The sequence below is a fragment of the Malaclemys terrapin genome, chromosome 8 (assembly GCF_027887155.1).
Source record: "Malaclemys terrapin pileata isolate rMalTer1 chromosome 8, rMalTer1.hap1, whole genome shotgun sequence".
In the NCBI taxonomy this organism is placed as follows: Eukaryota; Metazoa; Chordata; order Testudines; family Emydidae; genus Malaclemys; species Malaclemys terrapin.
Window position 1 is genome coordinate 99973468 of NC_071512.1, and position 16580 is coordinate 99990047.

The 16580-nt window shown below is 40.2% G+C and overlaps 1 protein-coding gene across 1 annotated transcript in view; it reads right to left on the reverse strand.

Annotated features, from left to right (window-relative positions):
• Positions 1-16580, reverse strand: part of ZFYVE9 (zinc finger FYVE-type containing 9) — a 99598-nt gene that overhangs the window by 34884 nt on the left and 48134 nt on the right. The window contains exons 3-5 of the mRNA XM_054037221.1: positions 15125-15229; positions 12144-14248; positions 5966-6065 (exon numbers count right to left, since the gene is read on the reverse strand). Coding sequence (XP_053893196.1) covers positions 5966-6065; positions 12144-14248; positions 15125-15194 — 2275 coding nt within the window. The 5' untranslated portion in view covers positions 15195-15229. The remainder of the gene's footprint in view (positions 1-5965; positions 6066-12143; positions 14249-15124; positions 15230-16580) is intronic.

A 16580-nucleotide genomic window follows, 5' to 3' on the forward strand; every position in this document is an offset into this window, starting at 1 on the left:
AATTCAACAATGTCAGTCAGAGAACAAGCTCTTCTCTTTTAGTCAGAGAACACTGCAGAACTGGATCTCAATTGAGCTATTTATTTGGTTGTCTATATAGGCAAAAGCATATAAAAAGGTGTGCAGCAAGATAACCATGCGATTCACACACGCAGCAGAGCACACCGCCCCTTCAAATAAACGAATGTGTTACAAATAAATGAATGCGTTACAAATAAATATATTCAAATAATAACACACATGCATCAAGGTACCCAAGGAATCCGGTGGCACCTTAAAGATTAACAGATTATTTAACAAAGAAGTCTGTTCATCTTTAAGGTGCCGCCAGACTCCTGATTGTTTTTGTGGATACAGACTAACACGGCTATCCCGCTGATACAAGGTACCCGAGGTCTCTCCAGAGCAGCCACAGGTACCTAGACCAATCACATACTCTATTCAAAAAAACATTTGTGAAGCTTTTAGACTCCTTTGGGATGAAAGGTGCTAGATAAACTAAGCTATATATGAACATCTTTAACCACAGAAAAGCAAATAGGACATCAAAGAAAACTTATATCAACTTATAAACACAATGCAGAGCCAGTGAAAGGATTTTGAGCCCTTTAGGACATTTCAATTTGATGAGAAAGGGCAGATTCAACAATTTTTAAAAAGCAATTCAGTGTCAATACAGAGTCCGGAGGGAGACTTAAAACAAAGGAAACAGATATCCTTAGGATCGCCTTCTTGGGATACCTAGAGCAGTTTTGTTTCAATCTTCTCTCCTTCACTTCATCACAGCCTGTGTCAGTTCAGAAATAGCTATCAACTAGAAACACCTTCTCAGGCAAAGATGGCATCAGGAACCGGAAATAAGCACATACTTAATGGATGTCTATGGATGAGCACTATTAAACAAAAAATAGTGAAATGAAAATCCAATTCAGCAACCAAGTGAAATAACTACATCCAAAGTATAATCCATACAAGTGCAAAGAATGACTAACCCAAAATGCACTGAATGACAAAAGTCTGGAACTGCCCTGAATTACAAAAATCTGGAACTGCACAGAAACTGATTGGATCAGGTAAGATTAGATCTGGTCAAATGAACTGACAGGCAACGGACTAGCAAAAGGAAATCATCATTACAAAGCACTGCAGATGGACAGAAACACAGATGACAAGTTGGCCCAGCAGCAGATACATGCTAGTATGCAGGCAATGCTTTCCCTATAATAAAACAAGCAGAGGTGTCACTATTGTCTACCACTAATGTGTATCAGTGCTGGCAACAGAACAGAAAAGCTTTTAAAAGGAAATCATTGTAACGTGATCAATTTTGTTATACCTCTTTACAAGAACATTTGGTTTCAACTAAAATATTTTCAGGTTCCTCTCTTCTCCAAAACAAAAACAAATCCCACTCATAACCAAATGGAGCCAGCAGTCTCTGGCCAAACACACGCATACTTCATTGTTCTTGTTCGGTTCATTCTGAAATGTATTAATTTCTATCTAAAATGTAACACTTCTCAGCACCTTTGTCATAAGAACAGCCCTACTGGGTCAGACCAATGCTCCACCTAGCCCAGTATCCTGTCTTTTGACAGTGGCCAGTTTCCTAACGCTTCAGAGGGAATGAACAGAACAGGGCAATTATCGACTGATCCATCCCCTGTCCCAGCTTCTGACTGTCAGAGGCTTAGGAACACCCAAAGCAGGGGGCTGCATCCCTGACCATCTTGGCTAAAAGCCATTGCTGGACCTATCCTCCAGGAAATTATCTACAGTAATTCTTTTTTGAACCCAATCATACTTTTGGGCTTCACAACATCTCCTGGCACCAAATTCCACAGGTTGACTGCATCGTGTGAAGTACTTCCTTATGTTGGTTTTAAACCTGCTGCCTAACGATTTAATTGGGTGACCTGTGAGGCAGGATGGGAGAAGATAACCTGGGTCTCGCGGCTGGCCCCCTACCTGGCCAGCGAAGCCCAAGTGGCCTATATGGCCCTGAGTGAGAAACAGGCCAGGAGATATGACACAGTAAGGGCAGCCGTCCTAGATCAGGTGGGGCCGTCCGCCGAGGTGGACACGGGGTTTGCAGCCCCGGGCATTCACCCAGTAGTTAATGGACTGGGCCACCCGATGGCTGAGACCTGACACCCAGACAGAGGGGGAGATCATGGGCGTGCTCATCCTAGAACAGTTTTTACATGGCCTCCCCAAGAACATAAGGGTATGGCTGAGATGACACCAATCCAGTACGGTAGAGGCAGCGGTAAAACTGATGGAGGAGTATGCAGAGGCAGACTTCCCCAGGAAAGAGGACACCCATATAAGGAAGAAGAAACCAGGAGAAAAGCCAGGGAAACCCCGACCAGGAAGGGTCCAGATTAAAAATGGGAGAACAACCAGGGAGCTCCCACTGGGACTAGGCTGCTCATCTGCTGGCAGTGCAGGTGACCGGGACATAAAAAGGGGGACTGCCCGGACATGGAATGTGGCTTTGCAGAGATTTGTGGGTGGACCAACTTTGGAGGATAGGGGAAGGGGTGGAAACTGTCCGCCATTCCCATGATGGTGGGGAGGAGACCCCAGTGAGGTCTGGTGGATACAGCCTCACCCTGCTCTCTTGTAAGCAGGGGGCTGGTGAAGCTGCAATGGATGATTCCCGGCGCCGAAGTGAATTTGGAGAGCATCCATGGGGATGAGAGGCAGTGCCCAATGGTCCAGGTGCCCCTTGAGGTCCGGGACAGGTTCCGCTGGAAACAGGTTCAGGTAGTAGAGAGCCTGCCATAGCCAATGGTGGTGGGCACCAACTGGGACCCCTGCCTAAGAGGGAAAGCAGGTCGAGGAGGAAGGCCCACGGTAGGAAAAGGGGGAGACCCCTTGAGGAAGAGGGAAGAGATCTCTGAAGCAGAAAAACCCTAGACAACAGAGCCTGACTCAGGAAGGACGGGAGAAGGAAAGAATAGAGGCGGTATCCGCCCCATGGCCCTCAGTGGAGCCGAAGAGCCTAAAAGAACTCCCTGTAAGGGGACCCCCGAAAGATGAGACCCAGGCCCCGCTTGACGGGTTTTTGGGAACCTGAAGTCCTGGGTGTCCAGGGGAAAGCTGGGATCAACCTCGAGCCCCTCTCAGAGGCAAAGAGAGAAAAGGAAGGGGGACACTCCTGGGGGTATGAATAGTGAGAGGACCTGTGGGTGGCAGCAGAGCTATGGGAGCGTCCACCTCCCACACAATGTGGCTTCTGCGGGTGGGGGATGGCTGAACCCCACAAGGAAGACCCAGCAGGTCATTGGAAAGATGAGGGAGGACTCCCCCATATGGCCCCGCCCAGTAGGGGCGAAGAGGACTTGGTTGGGTGAACTTGGCAGCTGGAGAAGAGGGGGGCGTGTGTGACAGGGTGCTGGGCAAGAACTACTGACTCAGCCCTCTGTCACACCAGCTCCTAATAAGGGAAGTAAACTGGAGCTGGCCAGAGAAAACCTGCACCTAAATGGTGAATGGGAGTCAGCTGCCTGTCCAATTAGCCGGGGGCTGGGAGGAAGGAAGCGGTGGGGAGCAAGGGAGTGGAAGCAGAGTGATAGCTCTTCCCTCCTGGGTGCAGACACTAGAATCCAAGCTGTGTATGGTGAAAAGGTGGTGGAAGCACAACCTCTCATAAACGGCACCAGTGGTTACTGAAATCTAGGGTCTCCGAGTGACTTTGTCAGCACAGCAGGGGCAGGAGCTACAAGTGGTAACAGCTAATTTAGAACCCGTCATTTTGCATGTATAGTTGGGATTATGTTTTCCAATGTGCATTACTTTACACTTATCAACACTGAATTTCATCTGTCATTTTGTTGCCAGTCACACAGTTTTACAAGATCCCTTTTTAACTCTTCACAGTCAGCTTTGGATTTAACTATCCTGAGTAATTTTGTATTGTCTGCCAATTTTGCAGCCTCACCGTTACCCCCCTTTTCTAGCTCATTTATGAATATGTTAAGCAGCACCGGTCCCAGAACAGATCCTTAGGGGACCCAGTTACTTACCTCTCTCCACTGTGAAAACGGACCCTTTATTCCTACCTTTGTTTCCTGTCTTTTAACCGGTTACTGATCCACGAGAGAACCTTCCCTCTTATCCCAGGACTGCTTACTTTGCTTAAGAGCTTTTGGTGTGGCACCTTGTCAAAGGCTTTCTGAAAATCCATGTACACTATATCAACTGGATCACCTTTGTCCACATAATTGTTGACCCCTCAAAGCATTCTAATACATTTGTAAGGCATGATTTCCCTTTATAAAAGCCACGTTGACTCATTCCCAATATATCGTGTTCATCTACGTGTCTGATAATTCATCAAAAACCAATGTCATATTTGTGCCTACCTTTAATTCCTAGTTACTGTAAACTACAATTTCTTATCATGCTGCTTATAGCCACCAGTGGAAGATGTTGATATTTAGCACTTAATATTTTTTCAAATTGCTTCACAAACATTAATTAAGCTTTAACGCTCTTCTGAGATAGATAAAAATTATTCCCATTTAACAGCTCTGGGAATCTTCCCAAAATTTTTGAATGCCACACTTGAACAGCTGAAGTCAATGGGACCTCCAGGTGTATTCAGGTCCTCTGAACAATCAAGCTCTAGGTGAAGTGTCAATGGGGAACACAAAAATCAAGACATCCCAAAATGAGTGGACACTTCTGAAAACCCTGGCCTCAGTAATTTCAGAGACTGGCAGATTATAAAGCCAGAAGGGACCACCGTCTGTCTTCCTGCATAACACAGGCCACAATACTTCCCTAAATTAATTCCTGTTTAAACTACGGGATTTATTTTAGAAAAACATCCAATCTTGATTCTAAAATGCGTTGTGATGAAGAATTCACCACAAGCGTTTGGAACATCTTACCGTGGTTAATCACCCGCACTGTTGAAAAACTGAATCTTATTTCTAGTCTATATTTTGCTATATTCAACTTCTGGATCCTGTTACACTTACGCCTCTTAGAGCGAAGAGCCTATTATCCAATTTGTGTTCCTATGCACATCTTTAGACTGTGCTTAAGTCACCCCTTAACCTTCTTTTTTGATAAACTTGATTGAGTTCCTTGAGTCTATCACTATAAGGAATATTTTCCAATCCTTTAATTGTTTTCATGGCTCTTCTTTGAAACCTCTCCAATGTTTCAACATCCTTCTTGAATTGTGGATACCAGAATTGGACACAGTATTCCAGTTGTAGTGGCACCAGTGTCACATACAGAGGTAATATAAACTGCCCCACATCTATTCAATAGTCCTGTTTATACATCCAAGGATTATATTAGCCCTTTTGGTCCCAGCATCTGCCTCAGAGCTCATGTTCTGCCCGTAATTTGCCTGGACCCAGATCAGAACACAAGAGTTATTTAATTGTGCCTATACATCAGGAGTTTTTCCTGTACACAATCCATTAGAACAGGCCTCCTTCTCTGACATGAAGTAGTTAACAATAGTGATGTTATTTAATAGGTCAGCTAATAAGAAATGAAGTAGTATCCTCTTGTGAACGAAGATTACTTTCATGATTTCCCTATAGTATGTAGTCTAGAAAGGGACACAAATGTGGGTTTCTTTCCTTTGGTCTCCTGTATGAGAGGGTAACAGGTCAGCCATTTGTTAAGAAAACAAGCAAAGCAAGCTTCCATACTTTCCTCCATACAAAACAAATTTTCTGAAATCCAAGCAGGGTGCTTTATGAAATAAACTCTTAATCTTTCTGCAACCTTACCTGCTTTTTAGGTTTCACTAATTACGTGTGGTACAAGAGTCCCCAAGTCTCACAAGGATTTCAAGTTGACTTCTCTAGAGCCTTTGCATTTTTAAATATTTGCCAGCAAGAATATAGTGTTTTCAATAGGCTAGGCATACTGCAGCCACTGACCAACACAAAGCCAGTAAAACTTTGCATTTAGTCCCTATCTTTCTACTTACCATTCATTAGTACTGAATGACAGATTACACACACTCTGGCTTCTTTTCTGTCCATGTACAGCAACTTGCATTTCAGACTGCAGCATGCTGCACAGAAAACCTGGAGCAAAAGAAAAAACATATTGAATCACTCAATGTTTCATGATAAGAGCAATTTAAATAGATTAATTCAGATACTGAATACATTAGAAGGTGCAAAATTAGAAAGGAAATTATCGATAATCCTCCAACAGCGTCACAGTGAAATTGATTAAGATCAAATGACCTAGTGTCAAGTCTCATTTAATCCTACTGGAGTAAGCGCTATCTGCAATAATACAAATGTGCACACTCCCCACAGGAGTAATTTAAAAATGCAGGTTTGAGATAATGGCTAATGGACCAGGAAAATCATATATGTAATCCCATAGTGGCCACCTTTACAGCTCTCTGGAATGAATGATGTTTAAAATACAACACTGGGAAAGTGCTCAAGCCGTTTCTCTGGTCACTTAAATCAAAGCCAAAACTGGATGGGGGGGGGGGGGGATCTGTGAGATACATTTCAGAAGAAAGGACAGCCATTTTGTCTCTACTCTTGAGACCTGCACTGTTGTAACTCTCAGTAGTTCAAATGTACAAGACTCATCCCACACCACACTGGTTGCTAAAGGGGAACACTGCATGACTTGTGCTGGAAGGACCAACTAGAATGCTGTAGCTTCATTGCCAATACTTTCCACCTGCACCAGGACTAACAGCTCAGCGACCCCAGGCAGCGTGCTACAAGAAAGGGCAATTGTAACAACAATGGCAATGCCTGTGCACCATTACAAACATTTGTATGGAGACATGAGGTACTTTACCTATGTGGCAATGCAGTGGTGCCTGTAAAGTCCAAATTCTCCAGTGCAGGCAAGATTCTGGCCAGTCTATCTTAAGGTTTACAATATGTATTTAAATAAAAAGTCAATATTTTCCCCTATGTGTCCTAGGGCTTTTGTTCAGGTGGCATATGAAGCCACTGATGAGTGCATGTTTCATGCAGAAAAACAGCTTAAAGCATATGAAATTTAGACGCATCAGACACTATGCTGTAAACTCTCTTTGAAAGTCAAGTCAGAATTTTAGATTTCAACCCAACGTAGTTTCAATTTTATTTGGTTTTCATATGCATAATTAACAGTGTATCTTTCTTTTAATCTTCATAGCCCTTCATGTAATCCTATACTTTTTTCCTACCCCAACTGCAACATTTCTAAATCTTGCACATTTTAAAACTACATACAAAGCCCAGTCTATACTACAAGTGAGTCAAAGTACTCTGTTCCAACAGTTAAACATAATAGTGTCTGTCTACCTCCTAGCCCAGTTAAAATGACACAGTTTGGTTCAGTGTGCACTAAAAATGTTGGCCATGTTGTAACGAGGGGCATCCATTTTGTAAATAAGTCCTGTAACAATGTTGTAATTTGTAACGTAGAATTGAGGCCCAAGCCTGAGACACGATTTTAGCATACAAACGATGAGAGCTGGAATAACAATTTTGTCACCTGGATGATCTCATCTAATGGTGTGTAAATTGTAACATTTCCTTTTCTAATTATGTCAGCTATACTTTACCAGCTTTTAAAGCAATATTACCAGCACTGGTTTCTGAGTAATTTATTTTGAGATATTGTGCTTCAGTTCAATTCTCAGGGAAGCCTATCCACTGGAAAATTCAGTTCAGATTTAAACTAGGAGGACAATTACAGAACATGGAAAAATCAATGTCCTCAACCACAAACCAAAGGACTAAACTAATTAATTTCTCATTCAGGACCCTTTGAAGAAGATTACAGTCTGCATTTAACAAGGCTTTTCAAGCACAATGATTTCTATGATCTAAATACTAAACAGAAATATATAGTAGAATGACAAAACATTAACACCTGTTCTCATTGGCATCTTTAACTTTGTAGTAGGTGGAATGCAGATGTTGTATATAATCAAATATAAACAATATTTAAGGTGAAAGTGAAGTGTGCTTTCCTGTTTTTCAGCAATATATATATATTTTGCTGAAAAACAGGAAAGCACACACAAAGGCATAATATATATATATATATATATATATATATATATATATTAATTTGAAAGCAACTGTCAAGCAATTAGTATTTCACGTAGCAGAAAATGGCAGCTTGTCTAAATGCAGCAAGCTTACACAGTGCAGTTACAAGGTTTTGTGTTTGTTTTTGTTTTACTACTTAGTGCAAGGAGAATCACTAGTTTGGCTTACAGAACAGAATTGTCACATACAAATATTCCACTTGTTCTACATAAGGATATCACAGGTGACCACTACAGATGACAACGGAAAATACATATACAAAATATAAACAATTAAAATGAATAGTTTCCCCTAAAATATATCATCACTTTTCAAGTTCTTAAGTTTAAAACAAAGTTTGGTAAACATGCATATTCAATTTTGGCCATCTCCCTGATGTTCAGTGGCTCACATTGATTTTGTCAATTACTACACAAATTAAAACAGCAATGCTTTCTCCAGGTGCCATCCAACTATTTTTAACTGCAGTTTTTATTCTTAGGACTTTTTGGCCACAATGACTAGTTTTAAGGGAAACTGTTGTGTTACAATTCAGATTCAGAATCTCTTCGATTATTAACACTGAACAGTTTAAAAATCTACATTTTTTTGCCCCTTATGCGGTCTATTTAGCTATGTATTTCTGTTTACCCTTCAGTCATTTTCATTTTTTGTTTCTCATTCAGCAACAATAAACTAGTCTCAGAGTTTAAGGCTAGAAGGGACCACCAAATCATCTGTTCTGGCCTCCTGTACATCACAAGCCACTAAATACTACACAGCCACCACACACCAAACCCAACTACCAGAATTAGACCAAAATATTACAGCTTTCAGAAGACTAAATGACTGTGTGCCACAGGCAGAGAACAGGAGGGGCCAAAGGGCATCAATACCACTTCTAAAACTTGGGTTTCAAGGAGAATGATTCAGTTCAAACCAAAGAGCTGGTTTTCTTTAAAACACCCCCCCCCCCCAAGCTTGTAGTCATTTGGTAAACTCACAAAAAACTGAAGTATGGCCTAGCTACTTGACAGTGACCCTTTACATAAGTGACAGCTAAAATCAAATACCAGTGAGAGGCCTTATCCTGTTTCCACTGACATGGATTAAAAATTCTCATTGATTTTGGTAGGAGTAGGATTGGGCATTTAAATACATCAATAATTGAAAGATGCACTACATTTAGGGATTTAAACTATATGGTACAAGTAGATAGTGACTGTATTACTTATTTTTCATTATTTATTGCATGATTTAGTATTGGTGGATTTCAATATTATTTGTATTAGTAAGAGTATGTGTTTATTCCAAAAGAGTGCTTACCAGTCAGAACTATCATGAGAAGAATTTTTCATCAAGTCTCAAAATAAAGAGAACATGGAACAAATGCAAAAATATGAATGTGAACCCACTTAACTGGTAATTTGATTAACAGTCCTTTCACTTAATTGAACAATTGCCAGGAGCACAGATTCAGTGTTATGTATTTTAGTTGTTAAGAAAGACAAATGTCATACCTAGACAGCTATATGGGACACTTTATGTTTTCTGCAAGTCTCTTTCCTGGAGCAGACCGATATGAATCTCTGTTTGCTGAATTTGACTCTTTTAGGTCCTCTGTTCATGTCATTCTGCTTCCCTGCGCTATTCTGGCAGCTAAAGATCTGATCCAAAGCCCAGAGAAGTCATTTGACTTCACAGGGCTTTGGACAGGACCCTAAATGAACCACATTTACTTAATATGTTTATTTTAAAAATGCACGAAGGTTCCATGTTCATCTTATTTTTAAAGCAATTCATGAATGTTTGCCAGCCTAGTGTTTTTAAAATTAATTTTGAATAATCTGATTGAGACACTGCACCCCATATTCTTCAGATAGTCTGATACGATTATGAAATAGTTATGATGCATTTTATGCAAGATATGTCATGTAAGATGTCATAGAAAATGTTATGATTTGCTGAATAGGATTATCCTATTTCTATGCATGTATCATTTTTGTATCTGAAATTATGAATATTAACTATGTTTCTGTATTTCAAATGTAGTTACATCTGGGTAACGCCCACTGGACAAGATGCTTTCAGTCTAGATAGCTGGGTGGGGAAGGGCCTATTAAGGTCAATGAGCCATTAGTAAAAAACAACAGGCCTTAGGAGAAGCTTATCTCCCACCTGGGGAGCCTTCCTGAGAACGCTACAGACAGCCTCCAAGTAATGGCTGCTATGACTCTACAAAGACGTGATGTGACAACATGTCTCTAGACTCCATCTTGGAACGGTAGCATTTTTTCCACAGACCAGTCGGGGAACCCAGCTTTGAAACAAAGGGTTCCCACCATATGCAAAAGCTATATAAGGCACGGAGTGACATCATCGGGTGTTCTTCACTCCCCATATAAGAAAACCCTGGAAAAGCCTGAGGAACAAAGACTGAACTGGGGGAAGTGCTGGACCCAGGCTAAAGGGATTTTTAGCCTGTGAATGGAACACCTGGGGATTCCAAGCTGTATAGCAAGTGCAGCTTGCCCCTTAACAATCTGTAGCCTGCTTGTATCATCTTAGGGTGAGAATCTGCTATTCATATCCAATCTAATTAGTATATTAAACTTAGTTTGCGGTTGTTGTTTATTTGCTAGGTAATCTGTTTGCTATCACTTAAAATCTATCTTTTGTAGTTAATAAACTTGGTTTTGCTTTATCTAAACCAGTGTGTGGAAATCATAACTCAGGGGCAAATGGCTGTTGCATATTCCTCTCCACATTGAGGGAGGGGGCGAATTTTATGAGCTTACGCTGCACAGTTCTCTGTGCAGCGCAAGGTGGTATTATTTTGGGTTTATACTCCAGAGGGGGTACGTGCCTGAAGAGCTGGGAGTAGCTTTCCCATGCAGGGGCTGGTCAGAGAGCCTGCTTGTAACTACAGCCAGGTGTGTCCATACCTGTATGTATGCTGGTGAAAGTGCAGTCTGGAGGACTTTGTAGCTTGTCACAGCAGTACAGTGTGAGAGGGAGCCTAGGCTGGTGGGTCAACAGGCTCAGTGGTACCCCAGTTCCAGGTGCCACTCCAGGGGGAACCCGTCACACTGATCAATTAGTTTTAGATTTTCTGTTTGCAGTGGTGTGTGCCATTTACTTATACTTCAACAAAATATTTACAAATATTTTATGAACGGTTTTATCACAAAAATGCCGTATTTGCATTTAAACTAATACAGCCCTATCTAATTTATATGGTGTATAGCTAAAGATAAGTTCTTACTAAGAAATAAACTTAGTTATAATATTCAAAGAAACATTCCTCATACAATAAAAATACATTTAAAAATTACATTTAATTGACCTTCCCACACAATTCCTCTTAATAACCATATCAACACGCACCTATCCATCAAATTTGGGAGAATCTTATTATAGTCAATACACTTTTTCAAAAGCAAGGATATATTTTGGTAAATACTGGAGGTAGCATGTACAAAACGAGTAAAGGGGACATAAAAGACTGAAGATAGTCAGCTATGTTAACCAGCAGAAAAATTGGCAGTTCAATAGCTCACTTCCCATCCCCATCAACAGGTTTCAGTGTTGTTAATGGAAATTATTGATGCAGTGATTTCTGAAAATTAGTTTCCTGCACTTAGTTATTTTATAGCAGTCCTACATGAATTCAATATCTGTTAATGGCTACAATCAACTAAAACTGCTTTTAAAGGATAATTGTTCTTATCATCATGAATAACCAATAGTTATTCTCTATTAAAGTAATGTGAACAATGAAGAATAGGTGAGAGTCTAGGGACTTTTTAAAAAGAAACTAACTAAATCAAATGGACTATGCTACTGTGCTTTAGACAGATGTCAGAGGCAATGGTAGCCAGCGGCTTGTAGATCTTTATATATAGATATAGATATTTATAGCTATATAGATATAAATATAAATATATATATATATATATATAGATAGATAGATAGATATCTATCTATATATAGTGTGTGTGTGAGTGAGTGTGCACGCGCGAAAGAGAGAGATTGAGAGTGCGCGAGAGACAGAGTGATTACAAATAAGGGAACACAAGGCTTTGTCACTGAATATGAACTTACCTTCCCACATGCTCTGCAATGATGCCTCCTTTTGGTGAATGTAAATCTGGCCTCACATTTCATGCAGTTTGGTGCTTGAGAATCTGGAACCCAAACTGGAGCCACCTCACCTAAAGTAGTAAATGGCTTTCTGGTGGGAGCTCCAAACTGACCAGCTCTGAGATCATTATCTGGACTATCTGGGGCTACTGCAAGGCACGGACTACTAGAGACCCCAGACTCATACTCTTCTAAATGTTCCCCAGTGGTATCAGCAATGGAGGCATTTAACGATTTCTCATCAGGAAACATATCTGCTGCCAAGGTTTCCCCTATTTTTGCTTTACCAAAGACATCATTTTTATTTTTAGTATTACCTCCACAGTTTGGGGGAACAAGGTCGTTTTGTAAATGGTCCGATAATGGCTTTGGAATTTGCAATTTAAGATTTGTAGGTTGTTTGGGTCTTGCACCACCAAATGGAACACTGATAGGTTGCAGGTTAGTTACTGTTTTTGGTAATGTTTGCCCGTGCAGAGATGGTACCTGACTGCAGAGATTATGTACATAATTTTTCTTCATTTGGTCACCAGTGCTGTTTAAAATGAGACCACTCCCATCAGCAGCCTCATTTCCTCTTTGTTCATAAACATTAGTGTAACATTCTGACTTGCTCTCCTCTATCTCCTTTTCCTCTGTCACTGAGTCTTCCTTGGAGGGTAAAGTCTTTGGAATATGAGCAACAATTGGGTTCTGCATTCCATAGGAATCACAACCATTAGACAGAGAGCTTGCTGCTGATGTACCCATAACATCAGAGAGACTGGACCCTTCGAGCTCATCTATATAAATCCCCTTTATGTCCATGCCTGCTTCCACCATCCCATCTCCATCTTTCCCACTATCACTACAAGCCGCCTCAGGCTCTTTCATCTGCAAAAGTCTTTCATTCTCGCCATGAGTTTGCTTATTATTCAGTTTAGTCAATTCCCAATTAGTCATCTCCTGAGATTCAGGGAAACACTCTGCCCCACTGAGCGATTCAGTTGTGCTGAGAATTTTGTCACATTCACTGACTTCACTTTCCACACCACTAACATCCTCAGAAGTAATACGTTCTTCAAAGCGTTCACTGTAATTGCCACTTTCAGACATATTAGGCTGACAAGTTTGAGAGAGCACAGGTAGCCCAGACTGATACAGTTGAGATGTTTGTTCTTCTACAGTTTCCTCTATCATGAAGCTTCCATTACTTGAACTAGGAGAAGAATTTTTAGCTTCCAGATCTTTTCTTTGAGTAATTGCTCTGCTAATAAAATCCTCAACTGATGCACAACTCTCTTGTGTTTTAACAGTACCATCAGCTGGTCTCTGCAATAAGGTCACTGCATTAATCCCTGCAATTGTAGACTCTGAGAACAGAGAGTCTCTATTAATATTAAAATCATCCTTTAATCGATGGGGGAGGCATGCATTGGACAGACTATCAGATGAAGTATTAATCAAATGGCTAACCGAGTCAGCCTCAGCATACAGCCGATCTAACTGTACTCCTTGCTTTTCTGTATCTGTATCTTTTTCAGTGGATCCATTTACAGTAACACCAAACTGATCATTCTGTCGGTTTTCATTATCCAGTGTAAAGCTAATAGTGTCCATTAAGGACTGAGTGCTGTAATTTTTACAATCCAGCAAATTGCCACTTTGTAGAGTCCTTCTGTCACAGTTATGCATGACTGCCACTACTAGAACATTCTTCTCTTCTGGCAAGCAGGCTGGATTTCCACATTTCCTTTCTCCTGTTTCCATAGCATTACACTGATCATCCTGATTACTATTTCTCTTCATTAAATGATCATCTGCTTTTGCCTGATCATCAATCCACACAGTTGGGGTCTCTGGATTTATACTAAGATCCATTCCATTAGCACAATGATCCCCCTCTCCTCCTGTTGGAGTGGTGGTTGAATGGGTCAGGGAGAAAGACTTTAATCTCTGTTGACACTCATTAGGAATTGAAGCTTCATGCACGCTGGACAGAGCTGGATTACATGACAGCCGATGAGAAGGGGGATCTAGAACCTGATTCCACTTTGCACCCAATAATGTAGGTGAAACAGCATCATCTGAAAAATTAATAGTTTAAATAATGACTATATTATAATCCATCACGGTGACACAACTCCCCCAGCTCTACTTTATAGGATAGTTAACCATCCATGGTTCCTATAATCCTTTTATATAACAAAACTACTCCTAAACCAGAAATGCATACATGTCTGAATATGGACACAATAGCAAAAGACCACTTACTAATACTTAAGTATCCAAGATCAACATCTAATGATATAATTGCACAGAGTTTCTGGAAAATAACATCTTTAGGGCTCTGCGACCAGTCAGTTGTCCAGTTCTATTCTGAACAGGCAATTCTAAATTGATTGATTAATACAATAAGTAGAAAGGGGGAGGGGACACAACACAAAAAATCCTCGGTTACCTCCACAGTAGGAGGGAGCAAATTAGAGCACACAGAGATTTTATACTTAGAATATGATCGTCTTCACTCTAGGATTTATGTGCAGTGGCATTTTTGTCAGGGTGCTTAGTTCTCCCAATATTGAAGAAGAATGTTTAAATAACTGTTTTCATAGAATTGTTAAAAACAAGTTACATCAATATTTCTATTCCTATTAGGTTTTGTAAAACCCTATACTTTACACAAGCTACAATTCTAACAATATCCCTTTAAAAATTTTCTACATCAACAGTTAAATATAAGCCACCTCACCACTGATAATACAGGTAAATAGAAAATGATTATGAGATGCTGTCCTCGGCTAAGGAAAACCATGTAAAATTCACAGGTGGCTTTGCAAGTAATGAGATCAGTTTGCAATTCATGAAAATTAAAAGGATGTTACACTACCCTGCCCCACCTATGGTTTTCTCTGTGTAATGTCAAGCACATGCATCTACAACCTTTTTACAAAGTCACTCACCTTCATTTTGTTCAAATTCATCTAAAACCTTATCGAGGTTATATGCCTCTGCTTGGAAATAGTTCTCCATTTGTCAGAAAATACCATCCAGTTCCTTGTCTGAACCTGTCAAACAGAGACCAGATTACCAACAGGTATTCAAGATTCAGTTAGCAATATTCCATTATCCACTCCATTTATTTACCAGGAGAAAATTCCCTCAAATATATTCAAAATGTAGGTAAATTTAATGTATTGCACACACAAATTGAGGGCTTTTTCTGATGATCAAAATTATTTCTGCACTTGAATTAACCTAATCCTAATTAGCTGCTTCCCCATCAAGATAAATTTTGATTTTTTTAAAACTTGGCAACCTTCAAAGTTTACAAATAATGTCAAAACATATATGCTTTAAATTTTAAGACAAGTCCAGATTTTTTTTAAATAATTAACTACCTAAGAGCATGTGAAATGTAAGACACTAAAAACCAGCATACTGACAGAGCAAATTTACATGTAGAATTTGTTGATGTGGGCCAGGTGGCTGAAGCTACAATGTTAACATTTGGGAGAGGACATTTCATTTTCATATGCTGGCTGTCCAAGCAGGAGAAACTATTCTAATCAGATGAATGGAAAGTATACAAAGCCATTTGAGTCTGCAAGTGTAAGTCATTTCATAGTACACTTCATTCCATACCACACCACTTACAAGGCATTATATGCAAGACTGTCTTTCAGAGATACAGAAATAAAATGTTTCATGAAATCTAAATGGAAGAGAGATATTTTTCTGTAGGGGTGGCAAGAAGGAAGTGCCCTTTTTTTCCATGTTCCAAACCACCCAGATTTTTCCCACCACAATACAGTGATAATCAAGAGGCGGAATCTTCCACTCTTATTTATTGACAGCATTTCCATCTCAACTGATGAGCGGAGATATTTTTCAGCACATTATCAGTAAATCAAAAATCACACTATAATCATATGCTTTTGCCAACATGGCTCATTACTGATAGCACAACTAGGTGTTACAAGGACCTTCTTAATATTTCAATTTCCAGGAATAAGTTAACACTGCTATCTACCCCACCATTTAAATGGATCAATCAAACCTGGTAAGCTAAACATTTAACCTGGTACAAGTTTCAGATATCAAAGGTGGTGGCAGTACAAGCTTCCCCATATTGCCTCGTCTATGTGGCTATCCCAGAAGTCCCTCAGAAAGGTGAGACTCGCTTTCAACGGTAAGCATGAGTTTGACAGGATTTCTGTAATACTTGCATTACCACCATGTCTGCTGTAGATGTGAGAACTCCCACATTCAACACACAGGCCATGGAAAAGCAACACCATCTAATGAACGAGACGCTCAACTGATAGTCTGAAGTTCAGGATTTTAGTCTCATTCTGCCACTGGACTAGCTATATGGCTTTGGACAAGTAATTTAATATGTCCATGCCTCTGTTTCCC